This window comes from Gadus morhua, chromosome 1 (genome assembly GCF_902167405.1).
Source record: "Gadus morhua chromosome 1, gadMor3.0, whole genome shotgun sequence".
NCBI classification, from domain to species: domain Eukaryota; kingdom Metazoa; phylum Chordata; class Actinopteri; order Gadiformes; family Gadidae; genus Gadus; species Gadus morhua.
Window position 1 is genome coordinate 7,570,815 of NC_044048.1, and position 22,387 is coordinate 7,593,201.

Sequence of the window (22,387 nt, forward strand, 5' to 3'; positions counted from 1 at the left end):
CTAATGCCGTTCGGCGCGAAACCAACAAAGGAGTTTTCAACAGTTAATAACTCGATATTACAGACATCAAACTTGACACAAAGTTTATCGACTGTTCTAAAATATTCAGATTCATGAAAATCGTTATTTGTGTGAGTTTCACGGAGTACAAACCTGAAAAGCAGGTAACATGTGTTACAAGGACTGAAGCGGCACTGCTCTTGTTTGGTCTCCGAAATCCGTCTGGAGAGGAAGCGGAAACGCCCCCCAACCATAGGAGTCTGGGCTGCAGGTACCGCCCCTTCCGTTTCCAAGTATACCGTAATAATAAGTTATAAAAAAGTTCAAAATGCTCAATGTAAATAAAACGAATGTAAATTATTGACCAACGGTTATGCATATACATCTTGAAATCGTGGTCTAGTTTTGAGTGTACCACACTATCATTGACACAGATGCAAGTTTGATGCCAGCATATTCCAGTTTCTTAAATTCGGCTGGAAAATCGCAAAGGGACACATTGGAGCTGGAGTTGTTGTTGTGGCTATGGGAGAGATGAGGCTGGAGGTCATCGTCGATGGGGGAATGCAGAGGAGGGGGGTGGCCGTTCCTCGCCAAGCCAGCATCAGCGATGGGGGAAGGCACAGTGTTGATGGCGTCGGGCGGGCTGTTGTCTCTCTTCAAGGTCTGTGGGCTGTCTGCTATCTGTGTGTCAGATAGTGGCAGAGTAGATGTGTGGGGGAGGCTGTAGTCTCGCTTCTCCTCAACCTGTGCTCTGACTGTGGTCTGTGCGTCAGACCATGGAGATTTGTGGGAAAGCGAGAAGAGAAGATTGTCCCTCAACAGTTTTGAGCCTAACCTGTTTGGGTGTAGGCAATCTGCTCTGAAAAGATATTTGCGCCCCCAGAATAAGTTGAAATTGTCAATAAAGCCCCTTCCTCTTTTATTGCAGATTCTGGAAAGCCATGTTTTCAGTGCAAGTAGACGACTGAATCTGTTTATTCCCCTGTCAAATGCTGGTATGGGTCCACTGATGAATGACTTGATGTGTATTTTGTCCAGTGTATCCAATAGATCAGTGTAATCCTTCTTCACAAGTTCTGACTGTTCTCTTTGAATATCATTAAATCCTGCATGCACAATAATCTGTGAGATTTTGGGGTTTTCCAATATGATTTTGGCTAGTTTATGGTTGATATCACTAACCATTCCATATGCGAAGTTGCGTGTTTTGATCTTCTTACCGGTTAGATCCTTGATGGTTGAGTCTCCTATAATCAGAGTGTCTGGTTCATCTGCTTTCTCTGAGATGGGCCCTTGTTGGACGGTGGCAGACACATGCGCAGCCCGCCTCCGTGGCGACGGGTTGTTCCATCTCTGTCCGTACCGTCTCTGTCCGCACTGTCCGTCCGGACGCATCTCGGGGCTCAGGGGTGCATCGGTGGCAGGCTCGTTCGTGGACTCTTGAAGTGGCAGGAACCGGTTCTTCAGTGGCAGGGGTAATTTCAGTGACGGGCTAATCCGGCTGATAACTTTTGCTTTGGGTAGCTTAGCATTTGGCGTTGAGTGAACTTGTTGATTCACTTTGATATGTTTTGGCTTAGCGCCGACTCTGTGCCAGTGAGACGCAGCTGGAACTGTCTCTCTCTTGTCCAGCTTCAGAAAGGATACAGTGTAGCTTTGATCATCTTGCTGTATCTGAGTGAGCTCATCAAACTCACCCATCGGCGCTGTATCCTGGAGGAGTCCTTTGCATTTTTCTAATGCTGCTAGTCTCGTTTCAAATAAAGCCACTGTCTGTTGCAGTTTGGTGCAGTCTGTGCATTTTCCAGTCTCTGAGATATCCGAGTACAGAGGCATGTTGGCGATAGGAAAGTCCAAGGCTTTTTCTGCGGTCTGATTCGGGAGTCATAAAAAGTGCCAAAATGTATTGTTGAATCGAGTGATGGAGGACGACGGAAACAAACTATATATTGTTAGGTATTATGATCATGAAATAAAATAAGATAAAGTAGATCTGAACGATGAATTAAGTAGTTTTTTCCAATGCCTAGCGGAGCTTCGGGAAACATGACCTCTCTCTCTGCTGGCTAGAGACAAAGACACTACTCTTGCATCACCAATTAGAAAAAAATCACAAAGCTTCAGTCCCTCTGAACCTTGACCGAAAGGTTGTGATTTTTGGATTTTTTAAGAACTAATTATCAGGAACAATAAAAAAACAACAAAGATCTTGATAATTTACTCCAGCTCATTTCTCAATGCCTACAACTTTGGTTTGAGCTGCTTTCTCCCTTCATCGAGATTTAGGAGGACAACCTGGATGAACTCAAAGAAGCCACTTAGCTTTTCGGGATAGCTCAAACGTAGAGCATAAATCAAACCAAACAAAACAACAAGTGAGTCAGTCCATGATCTTGTAGACATCACAACCTGGCCTTCCAGGATGATGGACGCATGCTGCGTGTCAAAAGGAACTCCCGTCAGCCCCTCATCTTCAGCGACCACTGCCACCAAAGCCACAGCTTCCTCCTGGGACACCTCAGACTCGTCCTGGGGAAGTATGTACCGTATTTTCCGCACTATAAGGCGCACCGGAGTATAAGCCGCAGCAGCTATGAAATGGCGAAACGGGCCGCTTATTTCAATGAAATGGAACTTCAGGTTCTCCTGGAGAGCTATGACGAGGAGAAGGACATTATCACAAGAAAAGGGAACGCTAAAGCCTCTGCAACCCGGAGAACCAAAGCCTGGCAGCGGATCACTGACCGCGTAAATGCGTTAGTTACACGTCAAAAGCATGGTCCTTAATATTTGAGCCATGAATATATAAATATCCCAGTTAAGCATTCTTAAAGATCCTACCACATAACCCCTTTCTTCTAAAAAACGATGTACTCCGATGGCTTCCAAGCGGTCAGCGGATGAAGTATTAAAATGAAGTATAAAAAAAACATATAAACTGGTAAGCTTTTCCCACCATCGTATTGGTATAAATTTATATAAGCCATTTTTTTAAGCCAATCGTGAAAAGGCAGACTGGATCTGGCCCTCCAATTGTCTTGACCCCGGTGGAGGAGCTGTTAATAAACAATAAATAAATAAATTCAGGGCGCCCTGGCATGGAGGGGGTACCTGGAGGTACCTACCTCCTCAGAGAGTCAGGGGCCATACCCCAATGGTTGAATGTAGGTGTTTGTGTTTTCTTGTATTTTTGATTTTTTTTGCCTTCGAAGTAACACATGCATACCATGTGCTTGCCACAGCGCATACTATTCCAAATTTTTATTTTTTTGGTAACTGGGTAGAAAACCTAAAAGTGACAATTCATCAACTTCACAGATCAAGATGGATTAGTGCGTGTAACGATCAAACATTCTCCAGTGGATGCAAGTCCACTGGAGACTATAGTATAAAAGAGAGACTATAGTATAAAATAGTCCTCCACTGTGGACTATTTTATACTTTGTGTTGTAAGTGCCTCTCGGCATAGTACTCAGACAATATTGCTCTTTGTATGATAGGAGGCCGATACAAGTCTTCGATGGGTCATCTGAAAGGACTGAGATGTGCTCAGCATCTCCAACATTATAGCCTAGATAAAACTACCATTTGCAAAAAACGGAGGGCTACGCAAATAGTCTGGAGTGAACTGAGGCCAGGTCCTCGATTGGTAGTGTTGGCTATGTAAGGCTATTTAAATATATTAAAGATTTGCGCGAGAATCTTAGGCCTATCTCTCCACTCCAGCAAAAAGTCATTTGATATGCCAAGATGTCGAGCCGTGGTCTTATCAATCGCTCCCGGTGGATTGCACGTATAATTTGCGCTCCGATATCAGCAGTTCTCTCATCAAAAGGGCATGCCATTGTGAACACATGAAATCTGCGGCGAACGCGGGTTTAAATACCCAAAACCGGGTTATGTTTCAAACTTAACCTGCGCAAAACCTGGTCCGACCAGGTTTGATTCAGAGCATATGTTTCTATTGCAACTAACATACCGTGATCCTTTTGGAACGGATAACTAGGGTTACCGCAAACCCTGGGTTAACTTACCCGGTTATGTGATAAAACCGGCTTTGTGGAACACCCCACAGGCTAAGAGACAAAAAAAAAAAATTGTGACAGTTGTAAATAAAATATTTTTTATAAGCCTCAAGGATGTTTTGACATTGATTTTTGATAAAGTATGCTGAGTTTTGTTAAGTCACGCTCAGACTAGTGTCATTTGGATATTACAATAAAAAAAAAATCCCCCCGTGACACTGTCACCTTTTTTCCTCTGAGGAGTTTGCAGGTCTGTTTTTTTCTTTTTTTGCACAGTTCTGAAAACATTAAATGTTTAATATAGGCAAAAACTGCGACGCTTTTCTTTACAGTTACACAGTTCAGTGACAGTCTTCTTTATTTTGGATACAAAGATGATTTGATGTCTTTAGAAAGCTAAGAAAATCCTTGTTTCAATAGTATATGAAACTCAAAATGCTCTTGGTTATTAATGTGACTGAAAATGTTTCACATTTTGTCTATCAGTTTGGAAATTCTATTTCAAGATTTAATACTTTATTGCCATACAACTCTGTACAAGTTGCTAGGGATTTGTTTCAGTGTGCTCATGACAGTACAAGACCCACACAAAAGACACATAAAACATAATTTCATCCATGCAATATCCTTCCAAGGATCCCACACATAAGACATATAGCCCACTTCCACCTGGTTGACAGGCCAGGGTAAGTGCTGTATGTTTGATTAAAGTGACAGGTGCTTATAGGTGCAAGTGATGTGCAAAATGGAGCAAGTCATGTGCAAATCTGCATAAGGTCCAATAAATAAGTACATAGTTAAGAAAACTCACATTATATAAAAACGGAGTAGAAATGAGTGCCTATTATACTATACAGGGCCACTGGGGGAGTCTGCATTCCTGATATACTAGTGTAGAGATGTAGAGTTGTTAAGAGATTTAATGGTCCTGCAGTATGTGCTGCGGAAGCGGGAGGTTTTAGTTTTGATGGCCCTCGACCTTCTACCTGATGGGAGTGGATTGAAGAGGGAGTTAGCAGGGTGTCATTTATCCTGAAGAGTTTTCAGGCCTCTACTGTGGATACGGGCCTCGTAGATGTCTGAGATGGGAGGGAGACTGCAGCCAACTATCTTGGGGGCCGTATGGACAATCCTGTCTAGTCGCATCCTCTGCTGGACAGTAGAGTTGCCATGCCAGACTGTGATTGAGAACGTAAGGACGCTCTCAATGGTGGCTTGGTAGAACTGCTGCATCCCCTTGCATGCCACCCCAAACTTCTTTAGTTGGCGGAGGAAAAAGAGCCTCTGGTGGGCTTTTTTAATAATAGCAGTGAGGTTATCTACCCATTTCAGAGAGGAGGAGATTATTGTGCCCAGAAATTTGAAGCTGTCTACCCGTTCCACCACCGCCGCATTGATGGACAGAGGTGGGGTCTCCTTCCACTGAATAAATTATAAATGTATTAATTTTTTCATACATTTTTGAAAGCTAACCACACCTTTTAATTGCCAAATAATAACATACACTCTTACCAGTGGTCAAAACAATGCCATTTACTGCTTTTTATGTAGAAATAAAATGTATATTATGCATAATTGAGTTTGGCATTTTGGCCCGGCCCTCCAAAATATTTTCAGTTGCTCATTTGGCCCCCTGGGAAAAATAATTGCCCACCCCTGCCCTATATCCTTTCAGCTCCCTGCACCCGCATTGAACATGCAGAGTTAGTCAAGGTAGGGACTGATATATTGAAATCTGAAATATTAGTGAATAGAAAGGCCCCATGGGTATTATCAGGTTAACAGATGACTCTCGCACACCGCCCACCTCACTGTGGGCCAGGAACGGCATTCCCTCCTCAACTCCCTCCACCCCCTGCACCAGCCCTCAACATGCAGCCTTCTTCAAGCCTGGCCTACAGACCAACATGGCGAGGGGGAAGAATGGCCGATACCATTCCCTGCTCTGGTGAGCAATAACCGACAAATACTGGAGGGTCATTCTGTGCCACCGATTTTGGAAAAAAATTCTGACAACCATCACATATTTTCCTCAAACTTTGTCAATATCTTTTGTCATTAACTAATGTCAATAGCTAATGTCAGTATTATGAGTAATGAGGAAAAACACTGTAACGTGATATATTTGATACACTACATTTTAGCTATATTTCATGTTTGTCAACAGCGGCAGAGTTCCAAATACTTAGCTTGCTGGAAACCATAAAACAGCAAAACGACCATCTTGTGGCTAAGGTGAACCTGCTCACCAGTAGGATGAACAGCACCCCGGGGCCAGATGTGGAGATGCCAGACAGCATTCGGTTTCCCCTGGAACAATTGGAGGCATTTGAAATGTTTTGTAAGGAACCGTCAAATGGCCCAGCTCGACAGAGATTGGTGAGTTTTCTTACTTCATTTGAATGGTGCCATTAGGTTTATTGATTGCCCATGATTATTGCAGATATTCTATTTAAGCAGCCCTGAACAGGCCTGGGCCCCGTTTCCCGAAAGCATCGTTAGCCTAAGTGGATCTTTAAGTGCGTCGTACGAGCATCGTACACTTTTCAGACCGTTTCCCGAAAGCATCGTTGGTAACGAACGTCGTGAAAACGCTCATAGCTAACGAGTGCTCCAGGGTACTCGTAGGACGCTAAGAGCATCGTTAGCCTACTATAGAGTGAACTCATTATTGCATGAGGGTGTCTTCATTCAGAAAAAATGAAAACATTCGGGAGTATGCAATTATACAAATTATTCTAAAGAGGTCAGAGACTCCTGCACAGCCGAAGGTGAAGAAGAAGGTGAAGTCGCCGGGCGTGCCAAGCTGCGACCGAACTGGCTCGGCAGTGTAGAAAGACCTATAGCAAGATCGAGTTAGGTGGGAGCCAGTGGGAGCTGACCTCCCATAGAGAGGTCTAGCTCCCATGAAAGCAGTAAACTCAAATATCTGTGGGGGTCTCGGAAAATACAGCAGCATATTATTGTAAATACCAATAAAGCTATTTTCCCTTCCACATGCAGAGTTATATTGACGTTAAGTGGGATAATAGAACGCCGGTCATTATCGGGAAAATAAGCCCAGACAGGGCGAACCGGACACCGACTCGAAAAGGAGGTGCTTCGATAATTTATTAGTTATTTTCGATAATGAGCGGCTACTTGCCAAACGAAAAAATAACTTCGAAAGGTGTTTTTTTTTACAATTTATTTGTCAACAACTTACCATACGTAGTGTTGATCAGCAGAGAAATAGTTAGCCGTTGACGTCGCTTAGCAACCGAAGAAGCTGGCGTTGTTGTGAAGGGCCCATGCAAGTGAACGGAGCGTTCCACGGCATTTAGAAGAGCCGTGTCATAATAGCCCATATTTACGTCCTATATCCCCCGTCAAAATTCAGCGCAAGGCCGGTACGGTCTCCCCCCACCGTCAACAACTTTAAGAGACCCCCACAGAGATGGAATCATAACTCGAACCCGGCCTATAGCCTATTTCATCCTGCCCAACAATATGGGCAGGATCCAAGCTCTCCTAATCGGGTCAGCAATAGCCGCGCATGATAATGTATGAATGGAACGTTGCATTTTTAATGTCTACAAATATTCTATACTAGAGAGCCAATCAATGCAACCTAATGCGGAATCAGATAAAGTTGGCTCTCTTGCTGCGCAAAATATATGTTTAAAAAATCAGCACATTAAGATAAATGTAGTTGTCACACAAGCTATTTTGGATTTTTGTAATATGGAATTATTTCAGGGGGGGAAATGCCTTGAATAAATGTATGCACAGTGCGTTCAGGATTAGGACTGATATATATGTCGGCCTAGGCTTAATCAATTGTGTTTTAATATCTTTAGCATTCATATTATTGCAATCTATTCTTTTCGTAGGCTACTCTGCGGTTGGCCTTGATGGGGAGATATTTTAACCCTTTTTAACCCCATTTTCCTGCGACATTCCTGCGCCTCCCCCTGCGTCATAGCCCGTTTCAGCACCATGTCAGTGGACACGTCCAATCTTACAATCGTCGTGAGTGCAGCGAATGCGCGTTCACGTTAAGAGGAGTTTCGGGAAACGCTCCAAAGAAATTAACGATGGTTCGAAAGATCCATCGGGAGAATGATCGTACGAGCGAAGATCCATCGTTATCAGGAAACTGGGCCCTGTCCTGAACCGCCTTTTCCGAGTGGACAGTCAGTGAGTGACAATCTCCCTGGTTTGACATTGTGTGTAAAGGTGGCACAGGTCCATGAGGGTGTGAGCCAAGTACATGTTTAGATTTTTTTTTTTCGAGTCGCCAGAGATTGAACATTTACGCCTTACTCCGTCCCGGTACCGTACTGTCCACTGCAGCATACAAATATACGAAGATGGCAGACTTCTGGTCCGAGGAGAGGAAGGAGAATTTAATTCGCTTGCTGGAGGAGCAACCTGTCCTTTACGACGTTGGCAGTAAGGGGTATAGCAAGAAGAAAGCATGTTGCGACATTGCGGTGGAAATTGGGTGTATCCGGTAAGCAGGCTATATTTTGTTTTTCTTTTCTGTTACTTTCTCCTTTCCTTGTTTCCTGTTTTTAGTTACTGTTCATAAAGGCATAGCTTAGGCTGTAGGACTAATATATAGGCTTATTGAATACAAGTTGTAGATGCTAACGGTATTATCTTTGTTTCAGAAGAACGATTTTAGATAACGTTAGGGTTGAGCCGATTAAACAATTATTTTAACGGGACCAACGGTATCTCAAGTTTAAAAATGCGGATCGGAAAGGGGGTTGGCCTAATGAATAAATATTTACTGCTGGTCATAGGCATACTCCATCCACTAAAGCTTTGTGGGGTCAAACGTGATTGTAAAATAGTCTTTAGATTAAAGTGTGCAACGCTTTTTGCTAACATTAGGCTACTGTCTTTTACAGAAAAAGAGGTGAGCAAAAAAATCCACTCCCTCCGGACAGAGTACAACAGGTACAGCAAGGCACCAGCAACAGGGAGTGCCGGTGGGAGAACTGGCAGGCAGTGCCCTATACCACGAAACTCGCTGAACATACCCAGGCTTTCTTAGGAAAACCTGGCTCGACAGAGCCGCAACTCGCAATCAGAGTTAAGTGGTACCACGAAGCTCACTTTAGATTCAATTAGTTGAACCAGGTTTTCCGCTTTAGGTTCAATGCGCGTTCACATAAAAGGGGCGTTTCTCGCGTCATTTGACTCACTTCTGCAAAATGGATCGAGCAAGAGCGGTGTATTTCACTCAAGACGAGCAATGCATAATTATGAATTCGTACGAGGAATTTAAACAGCAAATTACAGTCAAGGGGAACACGGTTGCCCATAATAAGGCTAGGGTTGCGTGCTGGCAAAAAATAGCCGACCGTGTTAATGCGTAAGTGAAAAGATTCTGCATATTGTCTAAAAAATATCTAGGCCTATCATCATGCCTTTTACCCCCATAGATGTGGTGCCAGCACGCACCTACGAACATGGGCCCAAGTGAAAAATAAATATAAAAACATAATTCAATGTGGTAAGTTGTAAGCATCCATTTTAATAATTTCAGGTGAATCTAGCCTATGATTTGCATTGGCCTAGGCTCCAACCTTTAATCTCATGTTGATTACCTGTAGCAAATAAAAAGAAAACAAAAATTAATACGACTGGGAGGGGGACTGCTCCACCGCCCTTCACCACTTCGGAGGAGCTGGCTCTCGCCAACAACAAAGGTCGGCCAATGATGGTAGGAGTGGATGGGGGGATGTCGTCTGACCCCACTGCCTCGACATCGAACCCGTTTGTAACGAGTATGTATTCATGTATTGGCAATGGACATAAATAATTGTCTTGCTAATCAAATGTGAAATGATTGAGTGTAAATTAATCGTGTCATTTTTAGTTGAAGGTACAAACATTGTTTTGGAGAAGCCGCCGACAATTAATCTCCAATCAGAGGTATATAACTAGGCCTATATCAAAGCAGTGTCGGGTATTCTTCTAAATGTTTAATTTTTTTGAAAGAATGTCCTATAATAGGTGTCACTGATTCCTGCAGGAAACACTGTCGGCCTGTGACTCCAGGGCGACTATGGAGGTGATTTTTCGTAACAATTCTCACAGCTATAATATGAATTTGTAGATTAAGAAATGCCTAGGCCTAATTGAGTCACTGACATAGCGGTTATGTAAGGGATAATGGACAACACGGCACTTGACTAACCAAGGTTAATGTAGCCTACGTTGAACGTGGGGCCATCTTTGAACTTTCTAAAGAGCCATCGCAATGGGGAAACTCAACCGAGCAGTGCTGTAACTGTTTCACATGACTCATTTATTCTATAGAGGGAAATGGCATTGGATGAGCCCTCCTCCTCCACCTCAACCTCAACCTTCTCAAGGCCTTCTCGTGGGACAGACAAGGTTTTTATTTAGGTTATTCCTTTTGTAAGGTGCGCCACAAGGCTTTGACCATGGTAACTGAATTACGATTGTAACCCATAATTCCTTTAGATTGGAACAGACACTATAAGGGCGCTGTACAAGCGCAACTTGGAGCTGGACAACGACATCAAAGTGTTGGTGAAAAAAAAATTGAAGATCGAGATCCAGCTCCTCGAGAGGGTAGGCTATTTATTAGATTTTCTTTGGTGAAGCTCGACTGACTACTGAAATAATGTTCTTTTTCCTACTTTCACAGCAACTGCATGGCGATGCGACGGCTAATAAATAAAATAATTGAACAAGAGCAAATGTTTTTCCGTCCATTGTATTTATTGAACACAAGTCACAATGAAGTTATGAGATTATCAAATGGAATGACACATTAACATTCATACCAAATGTAGCCTACTTAATAAGCAAAAACTAGACCAAGTGATCTAGAGAGTTTCACCCAGTGTGTGGGTTGAATTTGACATTTACGGAACACCACAGATTAGGGAATTGTAAAGGCAGGACCCTGCAAGTGTAATTGAATGTATAGTCAGTGAAACTAAACGAAAATCATTTCTGATATGTTGACATTCTGTGGGCAAGACCTTGGAAAATCTAAATGGGAAAAAAAAAGGCTCCAAAAGAGAACGTGCGTCCATTTGGAATAATTCCGTTAAATAAATTGCGTACTTAACGCGTTGACTTGCCCAGCCCTAAAAAAAACAAACGCATCCTTCCAAGAGGGAAACGAAACAAAACAAAAAAACTAACCAAAAAACTGGTTAGTGATGGCCCGTCTGACCGCCGTTCCTGTGGGATGATCCACCGTGATGGGGTCCACCACATCATCTGCCACTAATGGCACATGTGGGGCTCTCTCTTTCCGAATTGATGCAATATTGTGGAGCACCACACATGCCGTGATGATTTGGCTTCCTCTCTCCGGCTTGACCCTCAAACCACGGAGGCAGTTCCAGCGGGCCTTGAGAATTCCAAAGGTCATCTCGATCCTCACCCGGCCTGTGCTTAAGGCCCTGTTGAACCGTGCCTCCGATTCACTCTGTGGGTCGCCGTATGGTGTCATTAAGAATGGCATGCAGGCATACCCTCTGTCCCCAACAAGAATTCCATCATAACGGCCTATCAGAAAGAAAAATGTGATCAGTGCCTTAATCGACATTTACAGTTAGTGATCTTGTGTAGGCTATTGCGCCACACCTTCCTGAAACTGTCGGCAAAGACTTGACTCCCGAAAAATACGGGAGTCATGGAGCGAGCCAGGCCATTTGGCATCCACACTGGTAACCATGAGTTGATGGTCACAAGTCATCTGAAAACGGCATTTCTGTTACAATAGTTGGCCATTATGAAGCATATAACAGTTTTAGTAGGCTACCTGCAATTTCACTACCCATATGATAGGTCAATAGCCCAATAGGCCTACTTTACCTGCACATTGAGGCTATGGGTTGACTTTCTGTTCACAAAGTCAGCCTCATGTTCCCCTAAAGGTCCAGTGATGGGGACATGGGTACAGTCAATAGCTCCAATCAGTTTGGGGAATCCTAAAGGGATTATGTAGAATGTTACAAATGCAAACGGGTACACAGGGCATTATTCCGTAACCTTGTGAATAAGTCCTATTCCATATGGCATAAGAATTGGGACATTTTAAGCTACACATAAATGCACATCACTTGGGAGCCGAATATCCCGCACGCAGAAATTCAAGACTGACGCGCTACCTCCACTCAGGAGCTTTTATTTTACCTGAAAGTGTGTAAAATCCTTCCTTGACAATTTGACTTGGCAAGAAGCTGGGAAACGCCACAAACCTATGGAGCAAAATATTGAGCGCAGCTACAACCTTGTGTATGGCACGGCACACCGTATTTTTGCCAATACGTTCCGCATCACCAACTGCATGTAAATATGTGCCCGTGGCAAAGAATCGCAGGGAAACACAGACACACTGCGCAACAGTAAGTGCACGGCTTCTTTGTGTCACATTGCCTACATACGGTCCAACAAGGTCGATCAGATAACGAATACCCTCTGCTGAGAATCTGTATCTCTCATAAAGAATTTGGTCAGAAAATGCCAGGGGATCAGTTCTGTCCTGAAAAACCCTCTGTCTCCGGAGAGACGCCTGTACGATACGTGCGCCGAGGTCCACGGTAACACCCAAAAATGGTGACGCCATTGTCGGAGGAGGGGCTAGGAAGCTGCGCACGCCGATTTAAGTAGCCGATCTCCGGCTAGACTAAGCCGAAAAACTGGTCCCGACCAGGTTTGGTTGCGAGCATAAGTCACCATGGTGATACAGCGACGCTAAAAGAGATCGACTTTCGTGGTACAACTAACCCAGGCTTGGAGCTCAACATACCTCGCTAACCCTCTAAGCGAGCTTCGTGGTACAGGGCCCAGGACTGGGTTCTAAGGAGGCTCTCTTTCCTGGAGCCATATATAAGGAAGAGAGCTTCTCTGTCCAACGTGGATGAAAAGGTATTTATTTTAAGTAAAACTTATACAACACATATATGGGCCTAGGTATCAAGACAAGGCTAGAGTTACTGTGTCTTGTCATTCTCCACTACTTCTGCATTGGAGTAAATAGCTGGAGCTTACAGTTTGTTTAGATTACCCGTTGTTGGATACATTGCATTTCCTGTTAGTTACATTTCTGTTTGATCTGTCTTTGTTTACGACCGGCTCAACTACTACTTGGAGATGGATAATAGAATAGGCTACATACAACTATATACAATTGATCTGTGCTGGAATATGAAATATAAAACGATTGAATATAATACAGCTTGATTGTTAATTACACCCACACACATGATTAAATGTTGTCCCACTGCCATGCTACAGCACCAGCATCTGAGCACATGTAATCGCAGAGGATGTCTCTGTTCCTCTTAGCCTGCAGAGTGGTGCTTGTGCTGCGTGGTAGTGCAGCCTGGGCAAGTGTTGGACCATGTTCACCAGGGCCTTCCTGCTCACTGGGAAGTTGGGTGTAGGCATCAACACACTGGTCACGTAGGACATAGTGCAGCACGGTGCAGGCCAGGACAATCTTGTCCACAGTCTCTGGCTGCAGGTGGATTTTTGTTGTGAAGACACGTTTGCCAGTATGCCAAAGGCATTTTCCACCACCCTCCGCGCTCTTGATAGCCTGTGATTAGAGATATAATTATTTCTTCCTAGTACGATAGTCATTACAAACATTTAAAACGTTGTTTTGATACAATGTGCTGAATTGTTAAAAAGGTACTGAAGCAACTAAATAGGCCTGTTTTTATGATTTAGAAGGATAAAAAATTCGACCACTATTGTCAATGAAACCGTAAATTGTTATATCCCCTACCGGTAATTGAAAATCCTCTGCTCCTGGGTGAGGCTTTCAGGGTAGGGCTGCAGGATATACTCCTTGAGCGGGAAAGTCTCATCGGCCACTATGGTGTAGGGTGAGAGCAGCTCGGGGATGTTAGCTGTCTTCTGCTCAAGGGACTGCTGGAGTGAGCAGCCCCTGAAAACCCCACCATCAGACACCCTGCCGTTGCACCCCACGACCACATAACGGTAGTTGCTGTCCACCAGGGCCATCAACACAACAGAGAAGCTGTGTTCATAATTATAAAAGGTAGACCCTGAGGATGGTGGAGGGATAATTGCCATGTGTTTCCCATCCAAGGCACCAAGGCAGTTAGGCTATTGCCACTGGTCCTGGAATCCCTTTGCCACCTTCTTCCACTCCTCTGTGGTGTTGGGGCACTGAAAAACAAAGATATTTTTTTTAATAATGTGTAATTTGTATTGATATATTCTTTTTCTTTTTCAGATTGATGAAGGAGAGAGATAATGTGGAGGGACTGGACGAGGAAGGGGACGTGGAGGTGGAGGAGAGCAGTGAACCTGAGGGACCAGGCAGCACCTGCCTCTTCCCTCAGGTTCAGAATGTCACTGGTGGAAAAAGAAAGAGGCGGAAAACAGAAAAAAGCAAGATGAGGTCCTAAGTGCAGTAGGCAACTTTTTAAGAAGCAGGACTGAACAGAGGGAGGACACAATGTCAGTCTTTTGTAAGAACCTCGAGATGAAAATGAGGCAAATCAAGGACCCAAATATATTATTAGATTTAGAGCACCCGCTGGAGAAAGCCTGCTACCAGGCTTCACTTAAAGATAGAGCTAACCAAGCCCCCCCCCCCCCCCCCCAGCCTCTCATGGTGCGGCCACACCAACCGCGTTACTCGCGTTGGACAACGCGAGTAACGCGCCTAACCTGACGCTTGACCAGTGTGTGGTGGTCCAACGCTTCCAACGCGCCAACGCAGCTAGATGATTCCATGTCCATGCAAGTGAACGGAGCGTTCCCTCTTCGTCATAACTATCAAACCAAACATCCTTCACATTCACTGAGTGAACATTATGAAAGTAAAATGCACATTTCTCGCTAAAAATGTTTCCATAAACGCATTTAATGGCGTAACTATGTAACTATTTCCACCCAGAATAAAGAAAAATGTCGTCCGAGGTAGGAAACCCAAACGCCGCCGTGTTTGGGTGATAGAGTTTAGATCGGGTTAGATTAAATAATCTCGGATATAAATAACAATAATCGGGTTAAATAACTTCACATGGTGTGTCTGGTGTGTTTCCAGCATTCGCAGTGTTGATCAGCAGAGAAGCAGTCCGCCAAGACGTTGAGGTTGCTTAGCAACCAGAGACTCTGTCCATGCAAGTGAACAGAGCGTTCCCTCTTCGTCATAACTATCAAACCAAACATCCTTCACATTCACCGAGCGAACATTATGAAAGTAAAATGCACATTTCTCGCTAGAAATGTTTCCATAAACGCATTTAATGGCGTAACTATGTTACTATTTCCACCCAGAATAAAGAAAGATGTCGGCCGTATGCTTCTGTGCAAGCTCACTACTCTCTGCCAGTGACGTCGGGTCAAGCTCCACGCTGATTGGCTACCGCGGCTAAGCGTCACGCGTTGGAGCGTTGAAAGTTCAATTTTCTGAACTCCGGGCGTTGGTGCGTTGGGCGCGTTACTGCGTTTACGTGCGTAATTACGTGCAACTGCCGCGCCTAACGCCCCCAACGCAACGCTTCAACGCTTCAACGCGTGTACCGCGCCTAGACCAATGGTTCCCTATGCAAAAATGCCGATTTTCAACGCCCCTAACGCGAGCAACGCGGTTGGTGTGGCCGTACCTTTACACCTACCCTTACCCTTATTGCCCCCAAACATATCAGTCACTTTGATTTCGGCCATTTTGTATTAATCTCTATTTTCATTTTTAGATATTTAATCGGTTATTGCAAATTTGAATAGCCCCTTCTCTTACCTTCGCCTCATTTTCATCAAGGTTTTATAGATTTTTTGTATATCTTTGATATAGGCTATATATTTATTCATTTTATTTATATTTTTATGTGTATATTTTATTTTTGTATTTGTTTTGCTTTTCTATTTTACCGAAACTTTTTGATTATTTAAACTGTAATAACATATGTATAATAAATAATTGATTTATATTTTTGTCTATAAATTATTACCATTTGATCTAAACTGTATCGTATGCTGTACATTATTAGGCCGGATGTTCTCTTTAATTGATGTGATGCTGTCATGCGCAGTTTTAGTTTTGATGACACAGGAGCACACATTTTTCAGTTAACCTTTGAACTGGATTACATTTCATGTAACTTTAAACAGCAGACCTCATTGAAATGTGAGTAAAATGTGTAAGAGGTCTGCTGTTTAAAATATATGACGTGTATAAAGCGTGCCATGCCGTAATTCCGACGCCTCATTGTTCCGACGTCTCAATGGTCCGAAATATTTCCCATTAGATCGACATGCCACTATGCCGACGGTTCAATGTTCCGAAAACGGAACCCATTGGTCCGAAGGTCCGTTTGTCCGAATTTTCAAAAAGGAGGCGCATAAGGCCGACGGTTCAATACGCCGAATAGGCAAAGGCGCAATTCCACATGTGTGATTATGAAACCAAAAATAAAAGACGATAGGCTAAGTTCCAGCAGTGATCTTCACCAAGCCAGACTGTTGCTGTGGGCTTGAACGGTCACGGCGAGGAGGACCAGGGAGAAGGTGCCCTTGTAATTGTGATACAAGGAGCCAGAGTTAACTGGAGCTGGTATCACAACATGCTTCCCATCAATCGCTCCGATGCAGTTGGGGAAGTTCCAGCGCCACTCAAACTGCTCGGCCATGGTGCTCCATTCCGCCCTCGTGGGAGCAGACATCTCCTCCTCCACCAAAGCAGTCCTGATGGCACTGGCTACCTCCCGCACTATCCTACACACTGACGAAGTGCCCACACGATAGCTGAAGCCAATCGTGTGAAAGGAATCGCCAGTGGCAAGATACCTAACAAAGAAAGCATTAAAGAATATACTTCAAATATACTTTAAAATATACAGGGCATGAGTCATGACAGCTTAGTTATATTTATTATCATAGTGGCATGTCGATCTAATGGGAAATATTTCGGACCATTGAGACGTCGGAACAATGAGGTGTCGGAATTATGGGCAGGCCCCAAGAGTGCAGTGCAGCCACTGCACGTCTATTGCGCGCGTCATGTGCCGCCGCTAGCACACATAGGAAGCGTCGCGCTGTGGCGCGTCAACAGGAATATAGTCGTCTCGAGAGTTGAAGGGGGCACTTGACGAAACGCTGTGAAATAGGACAGTGGCGTGAAGTGTAGCGGGGTGGCGCATCGCTGCCGGTGTGGGGGTGTACATAGAAATAATAGGGGAGGCTGTTAAGGCGCGCGCCGTTCGGCGGCGGTGTGTTTTGGATTTAGACTTGTAGAATATAGTATGTTGGACCCTACCAAACTTAAAACATTACAAAAGCAGCCCGATTTATCCACGTACAATATATGTGCTCTGATCTGGGAAAAGTTTAATACAACTGATATAGTTTGAACATTTTGGGTGTCCTTTTAATCATGGCACACCTTGCCCTGATCACAAATTCTTAGTTTACCCACCTCTTATTTTAATCACCACAACCTTCATAACTTTGCAAGTCATGTTTTTTTTTTTAAATTATTATTATTTAATCTCCTTACTACCTATCTCATATTGTATTGTGTAAGCCTACTTGGCTGTGAATGCTACATACCATAAACAAACATATTTGTCTGATTTCAGGTGCTGTGAGGAAAAATTCCATTTTAAAGTCTGTCACCGATGCGGAAGTCACCAAGCACACAATCAGGTGGTTTAACCTGGCCACGGATCGGGCGACAAAGAGACAAGGAGGTGTCTGTCCCTCATCCAGTCCCTCACAGCCGGAGTCTTACGCCTCGTGCCCACTACCTCCGTCCGTTGACTGATCCCCATTGACTTTGAATGGGGACGGACGCGCAATGCATTGTGGATCCGTCCATTCCGTTGGTGAGGGGAAAAACGGTCTGTCTAGTTACTGGACCAGATGAAATGAGACGGAGAGGTAATAAAGTCTGTCGGCACGAGGACCTTGGATTTATTAAGTAAAGTGGCAACGGTTATACAGAGTCATAAAGCGTGAGAGATCGAATATGTCTAAGTCCCTAATCAGCGCTGATGGTTCGTCCAGAGCTTCGCCTCCGTGGAAGGTCTGCTTCAGAAGAAGATGAAAAGTCCCTGTGTGATACAGTCTTATGCTGTATCCTCCTCTCGATGAGGTGTGTGCGTTTGAGGTGTGTGTGGTTCTGTGTGTTTTTGCTTGACCTTGGCTCTCAGGCCCTGGTATATATGCATGTGTATCTCTTGTGTTCCTCCTAACGGGGGAGAGCCCCTCGAAGTGTCTCCTGTGTGATAAATTAATGTGGCTCTCAGGCCCTGGTATATGCATGGGTATCTCTTGTGTTCCTCCTAACGGGGGAGAGCCCCTCGAAGTGTCTCCTGTGCAGGGGCGGATCTAGCCATTTTGGGGCCCTAGGCAAAATATAGACATGGGGCCCTCATTTTTGAAACACGTACACAAAACAAATAACCATCCCAATACTCTTAGAATCGCAATAAACCCATAGTGCATTTTATTACTCAAACGAGAGAGAGAGAGAGAGAGAGAGAGAGAGAGAGAGAGAGAGAGAGAGAGAGAGAGAGAGAGAGAGAGAGAGAGAGAGAGAGAGAGAGAGAGATTAGAATTTCCATTCTCTGCCAGAGATACAAAATGATCTTGCACTTAACAGAACTAAAATACAAAATGGATATGAGTCTATGAAAACCACCATTTACATTTAAACAGGACCAATGAAAAGATTTTGTGTGTGGACAGGAATAACAGTGGCTGTGTGTGTGAGTGAGAGACAGGCAAAGCAGTGGTTCAGTGTGAGTGAGCGGGTGAGTGAGTGACAGGAGAGAGAGAGAGAGAGAGACAGAGAGAGAGACAGAGAGGGGGGGGGGGGGGGGGGGGGGGCGTGTTTAGGTGTGCAAGTGGTTAAGTTCTCCATCTTCAAATGTCCATTTTCCCTGTTGCCTTCACCATTTCATGTGAGTAAAACTGTGTGTGTGTGTGTGTGTGTGTGTGTGTGTGTGTGTGAGACAGAAAGCATTTGTAAACACAAAGTCCTACTGTTGTCGTCTTCTCAAAAGTCTTCATATCAGAGAAAAGTGGTGAGCAGCAGTATAGAACCCAACCTGAAAAACAGACAAACACAGCATTAGAACATACTCACTACACCATGTTTCATTTGGCAATGATCTTTATACAACAAGAATGTACTTTGTCAACTCAAATACCTTGTTCAGCCAGGGCTCACTGATAGAAGGTGATGTTGTTCATCTGTCTTTTCCCCTGTTGTTTTCTCACTACGACAAAAATCAACACCAGGTCAATCATGTAGCATTATAAATAAATATCCAAGTCAAGTATCAATGTTTTTTTTAATAATAACCTTCTCTTTCTCCCTATCTTCTTTTTCTCTGTCTGTATCCCTGTTACTCTTCATCTGTGTCCCTGTTTTGCCTTCAAGCTCCTCTGCTTTGCGCCTGTCTCACTCATATCCTCATGTGCCTTTCCTGCCCTTTATCAGGTTTCATTCTCTCCTTTGTGCCAGTCTTACTTGTCTCTGCTTCATGTCCTGGTCATTGCCAGGTTTCCATTGTTTTTGATCTTTCTGAACTTTGAACGCTTTGAACTTTCTGAACTTTCTTTTAAACATTCTCATCCTCATCATTTCACGTTGAATCATCTGACATCAGCTGTGTAGCTGAGAGGCCTTGTTTTCATTCTATAGTCTGACCCTGCGAGCTTTGGCCTCTGCAAATTTTGTGATAACTGAGGCCATGTCCAGTGTTTTTGTTATTTCATGTTCAATAGAGATGACAGCCAGGGCAGACAGGCGGTCTTGAGACATAGTGGACCTCAGGTAAGTCTTGAGTCGTTTTAGTGATGAGAAACTTCTTTCCCCTGATGCCACAGTCACAGGGAGACTGAGCAGTAGTCTCAGAGCTATACTCAAATTTGGGTATGTGTCAAGGATGTTTTCCCTGTACACATAATCCAGCATCTGGAAAGGCGAAGAGACGTGTGGGGGGAATGCTTTGACGGCATGAATTATTTCCTGCTTGAGGTCCTCTGCATCAATATCATTAATTTTCTTCTCAAGCCTGTGGCAACATTCATGTAATTCCTTTCCCTGCATGACATTTTGCATCTGGTCAGTGGAGTAGAGAAAGCCGTATAGCTCAAAAACACCCTCCATGTTTGAAAATCTCTCCCTGACTGTGACCAGGGTTGTGTCCACCATATGTAGGAAAAACTCCCTCCTGAAATGCTCTTCTGCAGTGCACACTGTCTCCTCTCTCCCATACTCAAACTGCCTTTTTTTCTTTCTCTGGCACACCTCTGGCCAGGCCATCTCCAAATCAATCTTCTCTGCTATCTCCCTGGCATCTGTTTTAGCAGAATTGAATCCGTCCTCTCGATAATCTTTCAGAAATGCCATCACTGCAAGGACCTCTCTCCTCATGACTTCCACTGACACTTAGGGGCTCTGCAATAGCTTGCTGACTTTGTTTATGTGAAATAGGACATTGTACCAGACGACTGTACTCACCAGAAAAGGCCATTTCTTCATCTCTTTGTGAATGCCGTTGGCATTGGAGGCGCATTCAGAGTCTTGCTTCTCCTCAGCATACTCCCTCAGAGCGGTCAGGGCATCCAAAATTTCAGGCAACTGGTATCGGACGGCTTTCACGGACTCCACCCTAGCCTCCCATCTTGTTGCACTGAGTGGTTTAATGGTAAAATATGTCACATGTTGTTGAAGGATTGTCCAGCGGTGAACAGAAGCACTGAATAGAGCATACAGTCGCTGTAACAGTCCAAAAAAACTCAAGGCTGTCACAGAGGACTTGGCAGCATCACCAACCACCAGATTCAACGTGTGGCTGGCACATCGGACACAGAGTGCTTTGCTGTTCAGCTCCAGGACTCTGCTCTGGACCCCCTGTTTCTTCCCCTGCATATTACTGCCGTTGTCGTAGGATTGCCCACGACAATCAGCAAGGTCTAAATCTAGTGTCTGCAGGTGTCCCAAAAACAAGTTGGGTAGGCCTTTCCCTGTTGTGTCCTCTGCCACCAGAAAGCCAACAAAGTGCTCGTGGATGGACACTCCTTCGCCAGGCTTGCAGTCAACTATCCTCAGCACCACGGACAGCTGCTCATCATGGCTGACATCCGGGGTGCAGTCAATGATGACGCTGAAGTACTTGGACTTTTTCACCCTCTGTACAATTGTGTTTGTCACACAGCTTCCCACCAAGCAGATTATTTCATTTTGGATCATTTTGCTGAAATAACTCTCAGAATGTGGTTTCTCAGCTACCCTCTTCACATGATCCCTCATCACAGGGTCAAACTGAGCCATCAGCTGAACTTGGCCTAAGAAATTCCCATTGCCATGCTCATACAGCTTCTCTGAATGGCCTCGAAAAGCTAAGTTGCGCTCGGCCAAGTGTGTAATAATGGCATTGATTTACATGATCTATGGCTTTACCTGTTTGGAGCCGTTGCTGAAGCGTTCGCCAAACAGCCATATTTGCGAGGTGATCAGCAGACTTCTCGTGTTCTTTTAGGAAGGCTGATACATTTTTCCAGTCGTTCGTGCCGTCAGTGCAGAACCGCTGCTTATTACAATCGCCAAACAGCCGACAACAGAAACAAACAGCGCGGTCTTTCGTTTTACTGTACACAAGCCAGGACCTCTGGATTTTTTCGCCATTTTTCATATTTAAATAGTAGTGCGTGCTTGTAAAGCGTCTGCCCTGTGTGTTCTGGGGGAAATCTCCTCGTAATTGCACTGGTCCTTTCTGTACAATTGAGCAACGCTCGGAGTCTGTCAACTTTTCTGGCCAATGTGCAGGGTCGTCGCCAATTAGGAAACTGTTTCCACTGCTGCTAGTGGTAAATGGCATAGCACTACTCACCGCCAAATCATCTTCGTCTTCAGGCACGTGCACAGACATTTTGGGGGGCAGGTGCTCAAAAAAAAAAAAGGGCACCCATCGCCAAAATTATTTATGAAATTAAAAATAATAATAATAAATAAAAAAAACACAGAAGGAGGTTTTCAACTTATATATTTATTTGTGTTAACAAACTAGATCAAATGATCAAAGTGAATAAATAAATAACAGGCATAAACAGACAAAACAAGGCCATATTGTATAAGCAAATAGTATGTTAAATAATCGAACAATATTCTAACTTAAAACTTATCAAAACTCTGCTCTGGATAAATAAAAGGATCTTCACAGGAGCATCCTCCTTGGTGCCATGTCTTGGAAGATTTGTATCACTTCACTGTGATTTATTTCAATGTCTTGCTCAATGGCAAGCAGGAGAAGGTCAGAGAGTCTTTCTTTCCCACAGAGACTCCTGAGCCTGTTCTTTATAATCTTCAGTTTTGAAAAGGATCT

At 44.1% G+C, this 22,387-nt stretch overlaps 1 protein-coding gene and 1 long non-coding RNA gene across 2 annotated transcripts; both read right to left on the reverse strand.

The window, feature by feature from the left end:
- Positions 1–10,751: 10,751 nt before the first annotated feature.
- Positions 10,752–12,636, reverse strand: LOC115537087 (putative nuclease HARBI1). Its single transcript, XM_030349122.1, has 4 exons — positions 12,204–12,636; positions 11,883–11,998; positions 11,652–11,763; positions 10,752–11,573 (listed from the first exon to the last, which is right to left on the reverse strand). The coding sequence occupies exons 1-4, from the start codon at positions 12,634–12,636 to the stop codon at positions 11,200–11,202; spliced, it is 1,035 nt and encodes a 344-aa protein (XP_030204982.1). The 3' UTR covers positions 10,752–11,199.
- Positions 12,637–18,966: 6,330 nt separating this feature from the next.
- On the reverse strand, positions 18,967–20,690 carry LOC115547204 (uncharacterized). Its single transcript, XR_003977338.1, has 3 exons — positions 20,524–20,690; positions 19,205–19,273; positions 18,967–19,102 (listed from the first exon to the last, which is right to left on the reverse strand). It is a non-coding gene; the product is annotated as an uncharacterized LOC115547204 (long non-coding RNA).
- Positions 20,691–22,387: the final 1,697 nt, after the last annotated feature.